At 45.0% G+C, this 22,460-nt stretch overlaps 1 protein-coding gene across 1 annotated transcript in view; it reads left to right on the top strand.

The window, feature by feature from the left end:
- The first annotated feature begins 7,722 nt into the window (after positions 1-7,722).
- Positions 7,723-22,460, top strand: part of MPLKIP (M-phase specific PLK1 interacting protein) — a 33,707-nt gene continuing 18,969 nt past the window's right edge. Inside the window, exon 1 of the mRNA XM_029589532.1 lies at positions 7,723-8,321. Coding sequence (XP_029445392.1) covers positions 7,905-8,321 — 417 coding nt within the window. The 5' untranslated portion in view covers positions 7,723-7,904. The remainder of the gene's footprint in view (positions 8,322-22,460) is intronic.

Here is a 22,460-nt window from a genome sequence, read left to right as displayed (position 1 = left end):
GGCAATCAAGGCAGAGGAATAACCACACTAACAGGCAAGCCCTCTCAGGGGCCAAACCGTAGGACAGAATCGAGTCGGATCCTTGTGAAGAACTGGACCCTGCTGAAGCAGATCCATGTGCGGCAGAAGACGAAAGGGGGGTCTAGACCAGGAGACGTTGCAAATCCACATACCACGGAAGCTTGAGCCAGTCCAACGCCACTAGTAGTACTAGCCCCCTGTGGCCTTTGATTTTGCAAATTATCCTGCCCAGCAAGGGCAACAGAGGAAAGGCATAAATCAATCTGTCTTATGGCCAGACCTGTACAAAAGCGTCTATTCCCAGGAACCGCGGATCACTCTTGTGACTGTAGTAGCGAGTAGAGATGTGAATCGTGTGCTCGATCGTCTTAACGATCGATTTCGGCTGGGAGGGGGAGGGAATCGGATCGTCGCAGTTTGGGTTTTTTAAATATCGTGTAAATCGAAAACCGGCACACTAAAACATCCCTAAAACCCACCCCGACCCTTTAAAATAAATCCCCCACCCTCCCGAACCCCCCCAAAATGCCTTAAATTACCTGGGGTCCAGAGGAAGGGTCCCAGTGTGATCTTTTACTCTCGGACCTCCTGTGCGTTGTAGAAATGGCACCGGCGCTACATTTGACCTGTCATATGACAGGGCAAAGGTAGCGCCGGCGCCATTTTGTTTTTTTGTCCCCCGACGGCAGGAGCGTAGGAGATCGCTCCCGGACCCCCCCTGGACCCCCAGGGACTTTTGGCCAGCTTGGGGGGGGCCTCCTGACCCCCACAAGACTTGCCAAAAGTCCAGCGGGGGTCCGGAACGACCTCCTGCAGTCGAATCGTGTTGCCGTACGGCCGGCGCCATTTTGCGCAAAATGGCGCCGGCCGTACGGCAACACGATTCGACTGCAGGAGGTCGTTCCGGACCCCCGCTGGACTTTTGGCAAGTCTTGTGGGGGTCAGGAGGCCCCCCCAAGCTGGCCAAAAGTCCCTGGGGGTCCAGCGGGGGTCCGGGAGCGATCTCCTGCCGCGAATCGTTTTTCCATACGGAAAAATGATTCGCATGCAGGAAGTCGTTCCCGGACCCCCGCTGGACTTTTGGCAAGTCTTGTGGGGGTCAGGAGGCCCCCCCAAGCTGGCCAAAAGTCCCTGGGGTCCAGCGGGGGTCCGGGAGCGATCTCCTACGCTCCTGCCGTCGGGGGACAAAAAAAAAAAATGGCGCCGGCGCTACCTTTGCCCTGTCATATGACAGGGCAAAGGTAGCGCCGGCGCCATTTCTACAACGCACAGGAGGTCCGAGAGTAAAAGATCACACCGGGACCCTTCCTCTGGACCCCAGGTAATTTAAGGCATTTTGGGGGGTTCGGGAGGGTGGGGGATTTATTTTAAAGGGTCGGGGTGGGTTTTAGGGTTGTTTTAGTGTGCCGGTTTTCCCGCCCTCCCCCTTCCCCTCCCCCCAATTTACGATTTTTTGACGATAAATCGGGGGAATTGTTATTGTATCGCGGCTCTAACGATTTTTGACGATTTAAAATATATCGGACGATATTTTAAATCGTCAAAAAACGATTCACATCCCTAGTAGCGAGGAACCTTTGCATTTCAAGAAGTTGCCAGCAGGTCTAGGAACGGAATGCCCCAGCAATCCACAATCAGCTGAAATGCCTCAGCTGACAACACCCACTCTCCTGGGTCCAGACTCTCTCTGCTGAGAAAGTCCGCTCTTACATTGTCTTTTCCTGCAATGTGAGAGGCCAAGATCATCTGCAGATGACCTTCCACCCATTCCATCAGCTGGTCTATTTCCTACGATACTTGCTGGTTCTTGGTTCCTTCCTGGTGACTGATATAGGCCACCGTCGACGCGTTGTCAGATATCACATAAACAGCTTGATTCCACAACCTGTGGCTGAACTTCCAGGCGACTAATGTTCCAGCGGGACTCTTTGGCATTCCAGCGCCCCTGGGCCGTCAACTCCAGACAATGAGCCCCCAACTGTGGAAACTCACATCTGTCCTGAGTACCAACCAGGCCGGAGAAGACAAGGGAACTCCCTTTCTGAGACAGTCCTCCTGCAACCACCACTGGAGGCGGGAGCAGATTTCCATCGGCAAGTGGAGCCGAACCATAATCCTAAGACTGCGGGTTCCAAAGAGATAGTAGAGCGTGCTGCAGAGGATGCATATGCACCCTTGCCCACGGCACCACTTCCAGAGTATCTGCCATCAAACCGAATACCTGTAGTAAGGACCACACCATTGGGCGAATGGTGTTCATCAACTGACACACTTGAGACATCAATTTCTACATCCAAACTTCCGGTAGGAAAACTCTGTCCTGACCCATTTTGAACTGGACCCCCAGATACTCCAATGACTGGGATGGTGGAAGATTGCTCGTCGATAGGGTCACCACCCAACCGAGCTCTTGCAATAAGATTACCTTGTGTGTCACCAGGCAGCTTTCTTCCTGAGATTTGGCTCGAATCAGCTAGTCATCCAAATATGGGTACACCAGGATTCCTTCTTTTCGCAAGGCTGCCTCTACCACCACCATAATCTTGGAAAATATTCTGGGAGCGGTGGTGAGACCAAAAGGCAGCGCCTGAAACTGATAATGGCAACCCAACACCGCAAAGCATAGAAAGCATTGGTGTTCCAATCAGATGGAAACATGAAGGTAAGCCTCTAAAAGATCCAAGGAGGTCAGAAATTCCCACAACTGCACCACCATTATTACAGAGCGTAAGGATTTCATTCAAAAATGAGTCACTTTCAATTGACGGTTGACCTTCTTGAAATACAAGATGACACAAAAGGAGCTCTCCTTCTTGGGCACATCAAAATAAATGGAATATCATCCCATACTTTCTTGAGACGTGGGCACCGGAACCACAGCCCTCAGTCTGAGGAGCCTTTGAAGCATGAACTCCACTGCCTGCTTCTTCTGCGGGGAGTGGCAAGGGGACACCGTGAACATGTCCTGAGGAATACTGTGAAATTCCAGTGCAGACCCTACGCGTATCACCTCCAGGATCCACTGGTCTGACGTGATCTCGATTCACCTCTGATAAAAGAGAGAGAGACATCCCCCTATTTCTTGTTCCGGAAGGTGGGTTGGCAAAGTTTCATTGAGAAGCTCAGGAAGTTCCACCACCCGAGCCTACTCCTCTCTTGGGCTGCTAGGGACAAAAGGACGGAGACCTATCGAAAGGCCGGGTCCACTGAAAGTTCGTCCCTATGTAGGAATGAAAACGCCTAGAACCTCGGAAACAACCCCCCATACTAAATGGGTTGTTTCTGAGATCGTTTCCTGTAACTGTTTCTTATCCTCCGGCAACGAGGCACTGGAGTCTCACCCCACTTATTGACCAGTTTCTCCAACTTGCTCCCAAACAAGAGCGAGCCTTTAAAGGGCATCTTGGTAAGATTGGCTTTGGAAGCTGTATTAGCTGACCAATTTCACAGCCAGAGTTGACGCCTGGCTGCTCTCACAGAAGCCACTCTGGCCGAGGTCCAGACCAAATCACAGCCTGTGTCTGCTAAAAAGGTGGCAGCAGGCTCCTTAATCATTCCGGACTTCCCTCCAGACTCATCAACCTCCCGAGAGAGAAGCAGACAAGATCTCGTCACTAGTGTGCAACAGGAGGCATTCTGTAAATTCATCGCCACTGCCTCAAAGGCTTGCTTAGGAATAGCCTCAATCCTTCTATCATATACATCCTTCAAGGCCGCTCCTCCATGTATGGGGATAGTTATCCACTTAGTCATGGCACATACCAGAGCATCCACTTTGGAAAAACGCAAGCGCTCTCTCAGAACCAGATCCAGGAGATACAGGCCTTCCAATGTCCGACCCCCTATAAAATTTACCTCTGGGGCATCCCATTCCAAATCAATCAATTCCTGGATGGCATCCATCATCGGGAAAAAACAAGAAGCTTTATGTAAGGAAATCAAAATGGGATTCTTCCTCAGCTCTAACAAAGCATATGAACCAGGAACACCCAGCTGTTTCAAGGTCTGGGAAATCAGGGCTGGCAGCTCATCTCTATGAAAGAACTGCAACATGGTTCGATACAGTTCCAGCCCTGGAGGTATTTCCCCATCTTCCAGGGAATCCGGATCAACCTCATCAGTACCATCTGGATGCCTGTCGGGAACACCCAGAGGGAGCTGGCGCAACCCTAGCACTTACACATAGGACCGAAAGAGGGAGGAGCCACCAGCTGAGGGTCCGAAAGAAAAGCTTGTAAGTCTTAAAAAAATTCCACCCAAGAAAAAGCAGCTGGGTCCAGACCAAGCCCAGAAGGAACTGGAGATGGTCCCACAGAACTGCCCTCGCCAGCGAAGGAGCCAGCGAAGGAACCAAAGCGCGGCAAGGCGCACACACGACCTGTGCGCTAAATTAAGCGCATAAAAAAGTTTGTGTGCGTAAAAAGTGCACCCAAAAACCCAGTACACAATGCATGTGCAAAGCCGACACACTGCACACACTGATGGCCTATAGAGGGCCGCAGAACAAGCACAACAGCACGCAAAAACGGCCGCCACAGCCTACTACATAGCGTGCAAGAAAACAGCCTAAGTGTGGGGCCTAGCCCACCTGGGGGCTGCTAAACATGCTAGGCTGCCCAGTTTGCCAAGCCCGCCAGGAACGGGCATGAATTTTGGCACAGCTCGTCGAGAAGAGACCGGAGGAAGTCCTGAAAGCTCTCTGTCTCTGTTCTGGTAAAACTTTTTTTTTTTTTTTTAAACCTTACCTGAGCTCAGCGCTTACCGGCTGAGTACAGAGATGGTCTCCAGCTGTGGAGGGAGGGTATCTACCGTCACCGGTGCAGTTGGCCTCCTGCACCCGCTGCCTTTCATCTGAACTAGCAGCTAAGTCCACGCCGGGAAACCCAGCTACCGGACCAAGGCACACCTCTGAGGGTCCATGGAAATCGCCTCAGGAATTCTCAAATGGGGGAGGGACTATTAGGTATCACCACAGGAGAGCTGGGTTTTCTTTTCTTGAATTTAGAATTTCAAATTTCTCCTTTCAAAAAGCTCAAAGAAATCCCCATAGGGAGATGCTGGAGACGGAGAATACTGGCAGGCTGGGGTCACTGCAAGGTTATGTATTCTGTGACGTCAGCTTGTTTGACCTACATCTGCTGGCAGGGGAGCATAAACCCACTGGTCCTGAGTCCATCTGTCTACACGCTAGGAAATAGCAGTTTATAGACTTACATAAGAACATGCCATACTGGGTCAGGTCAAGGTTCCATCAAGCTCAGAATCCTGTTTCCAACAATGGCCAATCCAAGACATAAGTACCTGTCAAGAACCCAAACATTAAATAAATCTCAAGCTACTATGGCTTATTAATTAATAGCAGTTTATGGATTTTTCCTCTACGAACCAATACAAACCTTTTTTAAACCTAGTTACACTAACTGCTGTAACCACATTCTCTGGCAATAAATTCTAGAGCTTAACTATGCATTGAGTATAAAAGAATTTTCTTCAGTTTGTTTTGCATGAGCTCCTTGCTAACTTCATGGAGTTCCCCCTAGTCCTTCTATTATCTGAGAGAGTACATAACTGGTTTACATTAATTTGTTTGAGTCCTTTCATGATTTTGTAGACTTCTGTCATATCCTCCCTCAGTCATCTCTTCTCCAAACTGAACAACCCTAACTTCCTTAGCCTTTCTTCATAGGGCAGCCGTTCCATGCCCCTTATCATTTTGGTCGCCCTTCGCTGAACTTTCTCCAGTGCAACTATATGTTTTTTGAGATTCGGCAACAAGAACTGCTCTAGGAACTTATCCAAACCTTTCTTAAACTCAGTTACAGTAACAGCCCGATTTTAAATGGCCGGCGCACGTAAAAAACGAGGGTTGTGCGTGCGGCCGGGCCCTTTTAAAATGTGTGTGGTGTGCGCAAGGCCCGGCAACATGCGTAACCCTCATTACACGCACAAGAACCAGGCCAAAGAAAAGGGGCGGTCCATGGGGCGGGATGGGGCGAAACTGCAGGCGGCCAGTACAGAAACAAACAAAAAAAAAAAGGTAGAGCCTTTCAAGGGATCGGGGAGGAGAGGGGAAGAGGGAGGGAAGGTAGGTAGGGGGAGTAAGAAAGTTCCCTCCCAGTCCACTCCTTAATTGGAGCGGACTGGGAGGAAACTGGGGGTGGCCCGATTTGTCGCCACGCGTAAGTTGCCTTTTTCAACCCCCCCTTGCGCGCACATGTTATAAAATAGCGCATCCATATGTGCGCATAGGATAGTGCGTGCGTATGTTTTTAAAATCTACCCCAACTGCGGTCACCACATCCTCTAGCAATTAATTCCAGAGCTTGATTAATTATTTATTTTATTTAAGTGTTTTTATATACCGATAACCGTTTGCACATCGTATCGGTTTACAAAGAACATATAATAATGATGGAGAAAATACATTGAACAATTTGCTTACATGGCAAGGACAGAAAAAGGTACATAACATTATCTGTAGGCGAACATAACTGTTGATATAAGAACATAACTGTTGATATAAGCATATATATTTTGGATACTATACACAATGGTTAAAATTTGTTAATAAGGCATGCTCAGAGAGCAGTATATAACATTAAAAGTAGTGAAAAAGAATTTTCTCTGATTTGTTTTAAATGTGCAACTTGCTAACTTCATGGAGTGCCCTCTAGTCCTTCTATTGTAAATAACCGATTCACATTTAGCCATTAAGAGTCCTTTCATGATTTTGTTGACCTCTATCATATCCCCCCTCTCAGCCGTCTCTTCTCCAAGCTGAATAGCCCTAACCTCTTTAGCCTTTCCTTATAGGGAATCCTAAGACACAGTTGTACTCAGATTCAGTGAGCGTCACACTTAGCAGCTGGCACATGCTACTGGCAGTTCTGCTGCTCAACTCAGTGCATGCAAATTCACACAGCTGTGACGTCTAACATTCCTAAATTGGCATCAAGAATATTTCCCCGCATGTTCGGAATTACTGCACAGTATCATCCCTGGAGTGCGCACTAAATCCCGATACCATACACCCATTTTTAACCTGAAATCTGCCTGCAAATGAAACCAGACGAAAACAAAAAATCGTTAAGCACACCCCTATGACAGACACCTCGCTTATTTTATGTGCCCTAACAAGGAGTTGCACCAATAATCTTCCACTGGGAGCAGTAGTTCCACGCATTTCCTCTAGTTAGAGAAAGGACTATGGATTTAGCATAAATGAAAAACCCTTGTTGTTCCAAAATATATGATTTGCTAAAGTTAATTTTAAGAAATGGTAAAGTTAGTGGGGTTTAAAAAGATTTTAAAATTCATAAAATTCCTTTTATTATAATGGTGCAAAACACCCCTGGAGCTGTAAATTATAACAGCTACTAAAACCTATATACCACAAACTATCCGTATGAAAATACCTAACGTGCAAACGAGAAGTGAAATCAATCTCGAAGCTTTGAAGAATTTCATGGCCATTTTACTCCAAAAAATAAAAATGGCGGCCAAAAAAAAAACCCCTCAAACACCCCAATCTGCACAACACCTGAAGATAGTATAGACACCGTTTTTTGGGTTGGGGTTTTTTTTTTTTTTTTTTCCCCTAGAGTCGGTTTCTTTTTCAATACGCAACGCGCTTCCGGATGTGACGACACGGCGTACGTGACTTCTCGCGGCTCTTGCGTTCAGTGAGGCGTTTTTCAGTTCTTCCCTGTGCCATTTTACCTCCTCCCTTTTCATTTAATAGGTGTTTGGAGCGCGCACGCGCGCGCCACCGCCGCCGCCGCTCTCTCCAGCTTGGCACGCAGGCTCAACGTACAGTTTTTAACATTCTTCTCCCCCCCCTCTTCCTTCAACGGACTCTCCCTGTTTGTAGGCGGCTGCAGGAAATGTACAGGCCAAACTACCGCTCCCCCAATCCCCCTTACCTCGGCAGCGGTGTGGTCGGGGGCCCGGGCGGCTTTCGAAGCCCTCCGTCCCCTTTTGCGGGCGGGGGGCCGCCGGGCTCTATGCCGCCGCCGCCGGGCTGGGGCCTTGGGAGCCCTTCCACGCCGCCGTACGGGCAGAGGCCCCGGTCTTATGGCGGCGGCCAGTCCCCCTGCTCCCAGGCTTTCTACGGTAGCGGCGGCGGCGGCGGCAGCAGCAGCAGGTTCGGGCACCCATCCCCGGGCCAGACGCCTCCGCGCAGGCCCAGCCCGAGGTACAGCACTTCCCCCTACTCCAAGTCCCCCGGAGTCCAGCAGCAGCAGCAACACCACCGCGGGGGCGGCAGCTACTCCCCTGGGCAGCGGCAGCGAAATTACCAGGTATGGGGAAGCCGAGGCCTGAAGCAGCACCGCTACACAAAGGAGCGTGGAGCCGGCCCAGTCCCAACCCATCGTTGTACGCTTATTAGCAACAAGCCATCGTTATCTACCACTGTTGTACATTATTTAACTCTGTTTTGTTAAACGTGTCTTTAGACGGTTTTGGATAACCTTAATTTGGAATCTTATTTAAAAATACGTGGGAAAAATTCCCTATCAATCATAGTAAAAATAATTTTGACTTTCAAAATCACTTAAATAGGGGTGCATGGTATAGGAGTTCTTAAAGTTTTTTTTTTTTTTATTTTCTGATATTTAACTGAAGCCGTTGGTCATATTCATTATTCAGGGACTGATATAAGATATGCTCAGTGGAGCGAATTTACCTGCAAATTGTATATATAGTTTACGCCTGATGCGGCAAGGAGTTTGCACAAAGTAGGTGGTGTAAGATTGTGCCCTCGCATGAAAATCTAACGCTAGTTCAGGTAGTATTACTCCCATCCCCTATGCGTGGAAGTGTGTAGACTTAACCCCTTGGTGAGAGGTGGCATAAAGTTCAGTGGGGGTTGAACCTGGAGTTGGCGCTGGGGTCCTGTACTCAAATTAATGTGAGTACACGGGAGATATGATGGAGACATTAAAATATCTCAAAGCTTCCATGCACAGGAACTGAGCCTTTTTCAGTAGAAAGGAGGCTCAGGAACAAGGGGTCATTCAATGAGGTTGAAAGGGGGGTAGACCAGAAATATTTCTTTACAGAGAGGGCAGTAGATGCATGGAACAGCCTCCCAGGGGAGGTGGTAGAGACAAAAACAGTATCTGACTTTAAGAAAGAATGAGATAAATACAGGGGATATCTAAAGAAGTGATGGTAATTATGCTAAATGAATTAGGCAGATGAACAGCCTAGAATAGGCTATGCCATTGGTTTCTGCCAGCATGGTTCTATGTCTTAAACACAGAAACCATGGTTTATATACAAATCATGTTTTTGTTGCATAAAACATGATTTGGTTGCAGAATACAAGACAAGTACAACTGTGTGTGTTTTTCTACAGATATTTACTATATTTAAAGATATTCTGCATACATGATTTAGAAGCACAGTTGGCATTTTTGCATGGAAAAACAGGGTAGGTGCACAAAGATTCTGCACAAAATAATTTGTGCACTTTTCTGTGCCTAAACATGTTTTTAAGCCATGATCATGTTTAACTCATTTTCAGGTTTGTGTTTCTTTTTTAAACTCCAAATGTATTATCATAGCTTTAGCTTATTATACCAGGAGTTACAATTTTTAGCACGTGCATTAAGAAACAGTACAGCATATTACATCTGCTTATCGGTTTTTGTGCAAATCTTGGAGTTGTGTAATACTCAGTGGCCAGGGTGGAGGAGTCTTGCAGTACTCTTACAGGCCGATGTATGTTCAACTGAATCCACAGTTTCACCACACTTAAACATTTTGTACAAGTAAACCTTACTTCTGATGCAGGAAGGAGTTTTAAGAGCACAATTGTTTCAAACTGGTCTCAGCACCCTTATTTGTGAATTCTATACAAATGAGGGTATTAAGCATTCCTTCCCAATGCAGAGAGGTGTGCTGCCTCAGCATGCATTTTCTTAAGGTTAGAAAGGTTACTCCTGGTCAGAGGTGGAGTAAAGTTTCTAAAGATGGATCCACAGTTGGCACCCCCACCTATGAGGTTAAGTGGCAGAGGCTTGACAATGTGTGTGTTTTGTTTTGTGTGCTTTTTTTTTGTCTAACAATGGCCAGACAGGTGCACTGCACAATTTATGCTCCTAAATTAGGAACACAGCAAAAGATATGTTCTTAAGATACATACAACAAAAAGATATGCTCTCTTCTGTTAAAAAAAAAATTAGCAGAGTTGCAGGCTTGAACCCCCCTTCACCCAAGTTAAAAATACTAGCAGGGCTGTGTCTAGGCTGAATCCCCTCTCACCAATGTACGTTAAAAAAAAAAGTGACCAACCCTCAAAATTTCAAACTCTGTACCTATTTCATAACAAATGCCTGGAGAAGACCTTACCTTCTCCCAGTGCAGCTATCAAGCTGTCTTGAGTTGTAACTCATTTAATATTAATTTATTCACTTCTTCATGAGCACTGATTGGTTCCTCCACTGTCAGATGTCAGTGAAAGGACAGTTCCCCTTTTATGGAATGGGAATTGGTCCCTTTCACTGACAATAGAGGGACAATTGCTGGCTGTGAGTAAATCAGCATTAAATGAATTTCAGCTCAGAGCTAGACAGTAACCCCACTGAGAGGAGGTAAGGTGGCCTTCAGGGTTGGTTCCGAGCAGGGTTTTGAATTTTGAGGAATGGCCATTACTTTATTTTTTAACTTGGTTAGGAGTGAGGGGGCTCAGCCTACAGCCCTAATGCTTTTTGTTTTTATCTTGGGTGGGAAGGGATTCAGCCTGCAACCCAGCTAATTTGCTACATGCAGCTAGCTTTTTTTTCTTTTATTTTTACTTGGGTGGATGGGAGGCAGACCTATCCCACTTAGCTGTCTGCTGAGACAAATGTTAACTCCTGCTTTGACCCAAAAGTAACTTTCCTGTTGCAAAAAGAAGCCAAACTAGGTATTGTTCTCACTAATGTGCAGCTCTGCAATGCAGGGAAATGGCTAATAAACATTATCCTTCAATTTGCAGGAAGATGTGCTAATCCAAAGCACAAGTTTTAGTCCCAATTACAAGGGGAGCCTATCCTTTTCTGAAAGGATGGGCTCCACTATAACCAGCGTGGACCCAGGCTGCTGGCACTAACCTCTTTAAAAAGGAGAGAGTGCAACTGTTTTTAAACTAGATGATTGGGGAAAGCCTACAGTTGCTCAGAAGTGCATGGCTTGGAATGAAGTATCTTTGAAGGATAGTAACAGAACAGGGAAAATAGGGCATCTCAGTAGAGAGACTGCAGTAAATGCTAAAGTGGACCAGGTGTCTTTAAAGTGCAGAAACATTCCAAGTTACCCATGTCAACTAATGAGCAGGTTGTTAATACAAACAAAAAACATACTCAACGCACAATTAAACTCTGGAATTTGTTGCCAGAGAATGTGGTTCGTGCAGTTAGTATAGCTGTGTTTAAAAAAGGATTGGATAAGTTCTTGGAGGAGAAGTCCATTACCTGCTATTAAGTTCACTTAGAGAATAGCCATTGCCATTAGCAATGGTTACATGGAATACACTTAGTTTGTGGGTACTTGCCAGGTTCTTATGGCCTGGATTGGCCACTGTTGGAAACAGGATGCTGGGCTTGATGGACCCTTGGTCTGACCCAGTGTGGCATTTTCTTATGTTCTTATGCAAATACTAGAAGTCTATAAAATAAGATGGGAGAGCTATAGCGCTGGATGAAGAGGTAGATACAATTGGCATCTCAGATACCTGGTGGAAGGAGGATAACCAATAAGACACTGATGCCAGGGTACAAATTATATCTAAATGATAGGATGGATCAAGTTGGTGGAGGGGGTAGCACTATATGTTAAGAGAATTGAATCAAACCGGATAAAAGTTCTGCAGCAAACAAAATACAATGTTGAATTTTTATAGATAGAAATTCCAGGTGAAAAAGGGAATAAAATAGTAATGGGGAGTGTATTACCATCCACCTGGCCAGAATGAACTAACAGACTGCTAAAAGAATTTAGAGAAGCTAACAAAATCAGCGGCACAGTATTGGGTGATTTCAGTTACTCCACTATTGACTGAGTGAATGTTACATCAGGACATTATAGAGAAATAAAGTTCCTAGATGAAATGACTGCTTTATGGAGCAGCTGGTACAAGAACCAACAAGAGGGGAAACTATTTTAGACCTAGTCCTTAGTGGAAAACAGGATTTGGTGCTAGAGGTAACAGTGTTGGAGCCACTTGGCAATACTGATCACATTATTATCAAATTTGACTTAACTGGATGGAAAACAAATCTACTGTGACAGCATTTAACTTTCAGAAAGGCGACTGCTAAAATGAGGAAAATGTTTATGGAAAAACTGAAAGCAACTGCAAAGGTTAAGAGTTAAGCTCAGGCATGGACCTTGTTTAAAAATAGTATCTTGGAAGCTCAGACCAGATATATTCCACATTTTAAAAGGTGGAAGGAAGGCTAAATGACAGCATGGTTAAAAGGTGAGGTAGAGAGGCTATAATATCTAAAAGAACATCTATCAAGAAATGGAAAAGGGATCCAAATGAAAACAGGAAACAGCATAAGCACTGGCAAATAAGATGCAAAGCATTGATAAGGAAGGCAAAGAGAGAATTTGAAAAGTTTGAAGTGGAAGCAAAAACTCATTAAAAAAAAACTTTTTCAGGTACATTCAAGATAAAAAAAAAAAAACCTGTGACTGAGTCAGACCATTAGATGATCAAGGGGTAAAAAGGGCACTTTGGGATGACAAAGCTATAGCTGAGACTAAATTAATTCTTTGCTTCAGTATTCACTGAGGAGGATGTAAGACATACCCATGCCAATAATGATATTCAAATTTAATTCCTAATTACTGAAACAAATCTCAGTGAACCTTAAAGATGTACTAGGACAAATTGACAAACTAAAAAGTAGCAAATCACCTGGCCCACATGGCATACATCTGAGTGCTGAAACTACTGACAAATGAAATTGCAAACCTGCTACTGGAAATTTATAAATAAGACTTGAGGGTTTCCAATGTAATGCCTGTTTCTAAAAAGGGATCAAGGGGTGATCCAGTAAATTACAGACCAGTGAGTCTGATGTTTGTGCCAGGCAAAATGGTAGTAACTATCAGAATAAAATTACTGAGCATATAGATAAGCATAGTTTAATGGGACAAAGCCAACAGGAATTTAGCCAAGGGAAACCTTGCCTCACAAACTTACTAGTTTTTTTGAGGGCATAAATAAACATGTGGATAAAGGTGAGCCGGTTGATATAATGTATCTGGATTTCTAGAAAACATTTTACAAAGTCCCTCATGAGAAGTTATTAGGAAATTAAGAAGTCATGGGAGAGGTGGCAGAGTCCTAATGTGGATTGCCAACTGGTTAAAAGATAGAAAACAGAGTAAGGCTACCTGGTAAATTTTCTCAATGGAAAAGTGAATAGTAGAGTGCCCCAGGGATCTGTTCTGGGATGTCTGCTTTTTAATATATTTGTAAATGACCTGGAAATGGGAACAGCAAGTGAGGTGATCAGATTTGCTGACAACACAAAATTATTCAAAGTTAAATCACAAGATGACAGAAATTGCAAGAGGACATTGCAAAACTGAGTCTGGGCACGCAAATGACAAATGAAATTTAATGTGGACAAGTGCAAAGTGATACACTTAGGGAAGAGTAACCCAAATTAAAGCTACATAATACAAGATTCCACATTAGGAATCGCCACTCAAGAAAAGAGATCTAGGTGTCATCGTTGAACATATGTTGAATTTCTTAGAATGTAGACAGATGGACTCCGGCCTAGTGGGTTATACTCCCCTGCCAGCAGATGGAGACGGATCCTGCCAGTATTCTCCGTCTCCAGCAGATGGTGGATGTGCATCTCCCTATGGGGATTACTTCAGATTTTGGAAGGAGAGTGGGTCCCACTTCAGTTCCTTCTGGGTTTGGACTGGATCTGGCTGCTGTTTCTTGGGTGGAGTTTTTCCAGGGTTTAGAAGTCTTTCAGTTAAGATCCCACTCATTCAGGAATGTGGTGAAAGCTATTAGTGTAGCTGTGTTTGAAAAAATTTGGACAAGTTCCTGGAGGAAAAGTCCATTAACCATTAAGGTAGCATTGTAGAAATCCACTGCTTATCCCTGGGATCCTGCCAGGTACTTGTGACCTGGCTTGGCCACTGTTGGAAACAGGAAACTGGGCTTGATGGACCTTTGTTCTGACCCAGTATGGCAAGTCTTATGTTCTTAACAGGGATTAATTACATAAGAATATAAATTGCCATACTGGGTCAGACCAAGGATCCATCAAACCCAGCATCCTGTTTCCAACATTGGCCAATCCAGGCTTTACAAGTACCTGGCAAGTACCCAAACACTAAATAGATCCCATGCTATTAATGCCAGTAATAGCAGTGGCTATTTTCTAAGACAACTTGATTAATAGCAGTTAATGGACTTCTCCAAGAACTTCTCCAAACCTTTTTTGACCCAGCTACACTACTGCACTAACCACATCCTCTGACAACCAATTCCAAAGCTTAATTTTGCATTGAGTGAAAAAATGTTCTTAGATTACTTTAAAATGTGCTACTTGCTAACTTCATGGAATGCCCCCTTGTCCTTCTATTATCCGAAAGTGTAAATAACCAATTCACATCTACCCATTCTAGACCTCTATCATACCACCTCCCCCACCCCCCATCTCTTCTCCAAGATGAACACCCCAATCTCTTTAGTCTTTTCTGATGGGGGAGCTGTTCCATCCCCTTTATCATTTTGGTCTATAGTGCAACTATATCTTTTTTGAGATGTGGCTACCACAACTGTACTCAGTATTCAAGGTGTAGTCTCCCCATGGTGCGATAGAGGCATTATGACATTTTCTGTTTTATTCACCATTCCCTTCCTTATAATTCCTAACAGTTTGCTTTTTGACTGCCGCAGCACACAGCAGACGATTTCAATGTATTATCCACTATGATGCCTAGATCTTTTTCCTGGGTGGTAGCTCCTAATATGGAACCTAACATCGTGTAACTACAGCAAGGGTTATTTTTCCCTATATGCAACACCTTGCACTTGTCCACATTAAATTTTAGCTGCCATTTAGCTGCCCAATCTACCAGTCTCGCAAGGTCCTCCTGCAATTTATCATAATCCACTTGTGACTTAACTACTCTGAATACTTTTGTATCTTGTAAATTTGATTACCTCACTCATCTTATTCCTTTCCAGATTATTTATAAATACATTGAAAAGCACCAGTCCAAGTACAGATCCCTGAGGCACTCCACTGTTTACCCTTTTCCACTGTGAAAATTGACCATTTAATCCTACTGTTTCCTGTCTTTTAACCAGTTTGTAATCCACAAAAGGATATTGCCTCCTATCCCATTACTTTTTAGTTATTATAGAAGCCTCTCATGAGGAACTTTGTGAAATGTCTTCTGAAAATCCAAATATACTACATCTACCCGGTTCACCTTTATCTACATGTTCATTAACCCCTTAAAAAAAAAAAAAAGCAGATTTGTTAGGCAAGACTTCCCTTGGGTAAATCCATGCTGTGTTTCATTAAACCCTGTCTTTCTGTATGCTCTGTAATTTTGATCAATAAAATAATTTCTACTATTTTCCTGGCACTGAAGTCATGAAAAACATAGGGAGTTAAAGTGATGAAAAGCATAGGGAGTTAAAATCCACACTAGGTTTAGCACAGTTTACTACATCAGTCTCTAAGTCAGGCCTGTTGCTCATGACACTTTTAGTAACACAAGTATTTTTAACTCATTAACTAGCAGCATATGACAGTTGGCAACCCTGGTTGCAGCCATTAACATTAGAGAATAGTAGTTCTATTTATAGGGAAGTGTAGAGTTCTAGTGCCTGTATTGGTCCTGGAGAAAACTGCAGCCTTTAAAAGGATATTATAACCCTCAAAGAACAAACACAAATATTGTAGGGCTTGCTTTCCAGACTTCGCAGGCTGCTTCTTTCTTTTCTTTTTTTTATTAGTCCTTTAAAAGGCATTGAAAACTACAAAGATTCTACTTATTGGGAAATAGTTATGAAGTTTTTTAAATTTCTTATGGAACCACAAAGCATATGTTTAAATCTAGTTTCTATCAACAGCAGTTATTTTGATTTGTAGGTCACTTCCTTTTTACACTTGAAAATGGTTCATGAATCCATTGGTACAGTGCCTAGACTAAAAGTAGTTGCTACTCTCCTTGCTGGTGACTTTGGCATCCTGTAAGTTTCTAATGGGCATTTTATTCATCTGTAGCCCATTATGGAAAAATATCTTAACTAGACTGTTAGTAATCCTAGTGATGGGTTTGTCAAATTTCTTTTGATTTTTGGAATTTTTTTATCTGAACAGTTTGTACGCTATAGTTCATTTGAATAAGGGTACCGAGATAAAATAAGATTTTTCTTTATATCTCCATCATATTTAAAATGAGTAGTGGTCCCAAACTGAAGTGTAAGGAAATCAGTAGGGAGACCATACAATTTCATATCATAAATCAATAAGTTTAAATTGCTACAGCAGAGTTGAGGTGAAACCATTCTTAGTATAAAAACAATGTCTTTGTTTTCTTGAGTGTTAAGTAAATTATGGCATGCAGAGTTCTTGTGGAGAAAATTGGAATCCTTGTAGGTTGTGATGACTTTTATTGGACCAGCCACAAGAATGATGATCTTGAGCTTTTGCGATTATAACAGAGGTCTCATCTGATGAAGGGACCTATGTGATCTCAAAGGCTTATGTGCTGCATTTTTTTCTACAGTTTATTTTTCCCTGCCTAAGTGGATTTATAATCTAAGTTGTACCTGAATCAATGGAGAGTGTCGTGACTTACCCAAGATCACAAGGAGCAGCACAGATTTGAACCCTGGCTTCCCTAGTTCTCAGCCTGCTGCTCCAACCACTGATTAGTATTCCACTTCAAATATCTAAAATACCTGAATTGTAATTCACCTTGAGCTCCAATTTGGAAAAGGAGAGTATCTTAAATATATTTTTTTGTTGGTTATAACAAAAGGTATTGCATCCTGCAGGGGTTGAAAAAAGTAAGTTTTCAAAATAAGCAGATTTCTTGTGAAATTTGTTGAAAGTAGCTGCTAATTTACATAACATGTTAAATGTGAAGGTGTTTTTTCACAGTGCTATATTTTCATTCAAGCTTTTTATGGTTAATACCTTTTTGTAACAGATCATACAATTAAGGAATTGAAGACATGTCTGTCGTGTAATTCAATTGTTCACACACCAGACTACCCTTCTGGAATATGTATAATTTTATTACAGGCAGACATCTTGAATGTGTTAATTGCAAATATGTATATATTGTTTCCTCGAGGACAAGCAGGATAGTAGTCCTCACAAGTGGCTGATATCCAATAGAGTCCTGTCACTAAAACTTATCAAAGTTTCTAAAACTTTGATTATACATCACTGAACACACTTGCACATGCCATTTCATCATGCATCCATCTGGGGGCTTCTCAGTCTTTTTTTTTTCCAGGTTGCATTTTTTTGCCTTACTCCTGCTTCTAGGCTTGCACAATAAGAAACCCTATGGCTAAAGCATTGGAAAGTACAGAAAAACACAGTTAAGGAATTTTAAAACCTAACAGTCAGGCAGATACAGAAAAACGCACGGGAGAGCCAGCGAGCGCCTGCTCTCCCGACACATGCACAGGCCACTCTTCTGGGCACGCGATTCAGAAAGCCCAGGTATGTAAATTAGGGCCCGAGGTAAAAGGAGGCGCCAGGGACACTAGCGCCTCCTTTTAACAGAAGTGGGTTTGACAGCAGATGCTCAATTTTACTGGCGTCTGTTCTTGAACCCGCTGACAGCAACAGGTTCTGAAAACGGATGTCGGCTAAATTGAACATCCATCTTCCAACCCGTGGGCTGTGGGCAGATTATTAATTTTTTTAAATTTTATTTTTTTTTTTTTTTTTATTTTGGGGCTTCCGACTTAATATCGCTATGATATTAAGTCTGAGGGTGTACCAAAAAGCAGTTTTTTCTGTTTTTCTGTACACTTTCCCGGTGCCGGCCAAAATTAACGCCAGCCTTTGGCAGGCGTTAATTTCAGAAAGTAAAATGTGGGGCTTAGCTGCACATTTAACTTTCTGTATCGCGCAGGAATAACTAATAGGCCCATCAACATGCATTTGCATATTGCAGGTCCTATTAGTTTTGGGGGGGGGGTGTTGGCAGTGCATTTGACGTGCTATTTCCCTTTACTGTATAAGGGTAAAAATAGCATGTCAAACGTGCGGCCAAACATGGGCTAACTTTACTGTAACGGCCTGACAGATGACAGAAACAGACAGGACACCCATGAGACATTTAATAGAAATGCCATTAGACCCTAGGAACTATTTGCCCTTATGACATCCTTCCAGGTCAATAATCTTAGACTCAATAAAGAAGGGAGGCAGTTTAGAATTTGTACCATTAGCTCAGAGAATCTGATTCAGAGCAGGAGCTTTTCACTGTTGCTCTTCTCCAGGGCCTAAAAAGTAAAAAAAAAAAAATAATTTAAAAAACATATATATTCGGGTACCGGAAGACCAATTTATCAGCATTGGAGGTATTGATAGTTCTCTGACCTACATAAATGGAGTTAGTGTCATTAGCATCAGGGGAATCATTGGTTCTTGTCAAGGATGATGTCTGACTTTCATGTTAACCAGTCAGTTGTCCTACCATTCTTTCCTAGGCCACATGTCTACCAAGGTGAGCAAGAAATGCACAGTTTAGAGAGAGACTGAAGCCTATAAGAAAGTCTATCCAACTTTTTAAAACATTTCTTTTGATACTAGCAAACTGGGGATAGCCATTTACTCATGATTTACAACATAAAAGATTGGGAAGAAGGGCTGAAAGAAAATAGTGGTATTCCTCCTATGTAAATTTAATTAGTTATCAAACTCCGCTATCAAGCAATCAATCTACCATAATTGCTGCCAAAAAATCTTTTTTTTACTCTAAGCTCTCTGCTTCAGTAAGGCTTTTCTTCCATTCTGTGCCCATGGTGGGGAAAAAAGCTTAGTAAATATGCCATCTAAAGAGTTATTCAGTTCTGTCAAACAAATTATTTCTTTGAGGACATAAGAAATTGCCATGCTGGGTCAGACCAAAGGTCCATCAAGCCCAGTATCCTGTTTCCAACAGAGGCAAAACCAGGCCACAAGAACCTGGCAAGCAGGATGGTAGTCCTCACACACAGGTGACATCAGATGGAGCCTGGCCCTACTGAGCATGTGCAGCTGTAGTTATCACCCTGCCCCCTAGGTAGAGTCCTTCAATCTCTCTTTTTTTTTCTTTTTTGTTTTGCATGGAGATGTGATTGCAGGAGCAGTGTCATAGAATTCAGCTTTGCTCTTTCCTCACAGTTTTTGAATTGATTTTTTTCTAGAGCTGCAGCTGTTTTTCTTTCCTTTACCTTATGGTAGTTATTTTCTTTCCTTTTTTCCTCTTCTTTCCACTGTCTGCCAGCTCCATGGGGCAGGCCTTAGTCGCTGTGCAGCCTGGAAGAGTTTAATACTATCCCTTATTAAATAAATACTGCACCTGCAGTTTAGTATCTGTGTCCTCTCCTTACTCTATCTGTTTTTGCTGGTAGGGCTAACAGAATGCAGTGGGTGATCCATGTCGGCCGCTGAGTCTGGAGACTCACCTGAGTTCTACCTGGATAGGAGTTCCATATCATTTCACCGATCGATCGACATCATTGAAGGTTCCGACAGTGAAGAGATCGAGGACCACACCATTCTATTGGGGGGAGAGGTCATCCTCCCCACATTCAAAGGAACTAGTCTCCACGGGCAGGAGCCCTGGACGATGTAGCCTCCCCTCCTGCTGCCTATGATGGCTGTGCAGTCTACTTGAGAAAGGGTGAGCAGGATCCTGGGCTGCACCTTTAGTGCCATTCCCAGTAACTGTTGCCCTTGCAAAGGAGAAAACCCAAGAAAATAAGATTCTTACCTCTACAGACGAGCCTCGCTCTCCTGTGGTGACACCCTCGGGTCCCTCCCCCAGTTGAGAATTCCCGAGGTGATTTCTGTGGTCCCTCAGGGGTAAGCCTCGGTCCAGCGGCTGACTCGCTGCGGGGACCTAGCCCCCAATTTCGGGGCGCGGCTGAGAGGCAGCGGGTGCAACCTCAAGCGTGGCAGTGAAGGTATTTTGCCCTCTCCCCCCGCAGCCGGAGACCACCTCGAACGAAATCGGGAAACGCCGAAGACCAGGTAAGGTAGAAATCTTCTTTAAAAACTCCGGTCTCCGAAGTTCGAGGAGTCTCACAGGTCACCGGCTGGGACCTGTGCCACTGGGTTGATCCGCTCCAGTAGGGCTAGGCCCCAGTAAGATCCAAGGGTTCTCCCACGTGGAGACCCTCCGAGGTGGTCGCCATCCTGATCGCGTGGTCGCCGTCGCCATTGACTCTGTTCGCCGCTTCGACCCGTGCGCACCAAGGGAGAGCCAGGCGCACAAAACTATTGTGCGCATAAGTTGCGCGCATACCACGCGCTTAACGGGCCAGGCGCATATCTACTATTTATGCGCACACCTGCGTGCACACTTTCACACGCCCATAGTCGAAGCCTGGAGCGCATAACAGACTTGCGCGCCTACACCCATGGCACCACCAGAAAAGGAGCTCAAGGCTCAGGGCCTCTGCCCAGCATGCCACATCCGAGCCGCACAATACGAACAGGCTGACACCCTGTGTATCCAGTGCGAGGAGGCCCTAGGGCCAGTCCTATAAGAGACTGAGTGCTAGCTCCTCAGTAAGTACTCCGGACCTATCAAATTCCATAGGGGACACAGCACTCCCTAGCTTGGACCCAGCGTCTATCTCCTGGGTGGAATTCTTCAAGGGCCTGCACACCTTCGTCCACATGCAAACGGATCATCCGATGACAAGGCCACAGACCTCACCTGAGGATCTTTAGATCCCGGGCCCCTCTAGGCCCAGAGAAGGGACTCCACCACTCAGAAGCCCCACCTACAGGAACATGGACAACTCGGAGCAGGAATCAGAACCCCTGGAGGAGGGGGAACTCCCTCCAGGGACAGAGCCTCACCGGACCATGAGACGCTTCTTCACCAAGGACAGACTTCCAGACCTGGTCACCCACAGCCTGAAGGAACTTGCTATCCCAGGCACAAGGCCTCGGGGGAGCCTTAAGACACAACCCCCAACTAGAGGGACTCCGTCAGACCTCCCCCCATTTCCCGCTGTTACAAGTCCTTCAACGGCTAATTGACCTGGAGTGGATTGCTCCAGAATCCACGTTCAAAGGGACACGGGCTATGGCAGACATGTACCCTCTGGACCCGGCGGCCAAAGACCTTCTGACATGCCCAAAAGTAGATGCTATGGTCTGTGCGGTCTCGAAGCGTACTGCGATCCCTGTGGAGGAAGGAGCAGCACTCAAAGATGCACAAGACAGACGGCTGGAATCCATCCTTAAACAGTCCTTTGATGTCGCCGCTATGTCCCTGCAAATAGCGGCCTGCTGCACCGTCGTGAAACGGGCCTGCCTATTACAGACCAGGAGCAACACCCATGGGGAAGCCATGGAACCCAGCAGTATCATTCCTTGCAGATGCTGCTTCTGATCTGATGCGCACCTCAGCTAGAGGAGTGTCATCAGCTGTGGCAGCCAGGAGGGAACTCTGGCTCTGAAACTGGTCAGCTAACGCGTCTTCCAAAATAAGACTCACAAGGATGCCCTTCATAGGATCCCTCCTGTTCGGCAGCGAACTAGAGAAACTGGCTAACATTTGGGGCGAGTCCCCACTACCGCGGCTCCTGGAGGACAGAATCAAGAAAAACCAGCGACCCTTCCCCCGATCCTCCAGGGGCAGAGGTTCACAGCGCTTCAATCCATACAGAAACACTTATCAATCGCCCCGTCCTACAGGCAGGAACCAGTCCTTTCGGAACAAGCACAACAAAAGGGGAACCAGCTCGGGGCCAGGCCCCAGCCGTACCCCACAATGAGATTCAGTCGACCCGTCCAAAGGAAGAAGCCATAGGGGGCAGACTTGCCCTATTCTACCAAAGATGGGTTGAGAACTTCGGACAAGTGGGTCCTAACCATCATTCGAGAGGGATACTTCCTGGACTTCCTCCGGACAAGTTCGTGGAATCCCCCCGCCACGACCCCTCCAAGAGGGTGACAGTGGAAGCTACACTGTCCAGATTACTGGCCCTCAAGGTACCTCAACAGCAAATAAATATGGGGCGTTATTCCATTTATTTTATCGTCCCCAAGAAAGAGGGAATGTTCAGGCCCATCCTGGACCTCAAGTCGGTCAACCACCACCTGAGGATCCCCTGCTTCCGCATGGAAATCCTACGCTCCGTAATAAGGGCGATACAACCAGGAGAGTTTCTCACATCCCTACACATTCCAAGCCACCAAGAACAT

The sequence above is a fragment of the Rhinatrema bivittatum genome, chromosome 2 (assembly GCF_901001135.1).
Source record: "Rhinatrema bivittatum chromosome 2, aRhiBiv1.1, whole genome shotgun sequence".
NCBI lineage: Eukaryota > Metazoa > Chordata > Amphibia > Gymnophiona > Rhinatrematidae > Rhinatrema > Rhinatrema bivittatum.
This window is presented reverse-complemented; position numbering and strand designations above follow the sequence as displayed.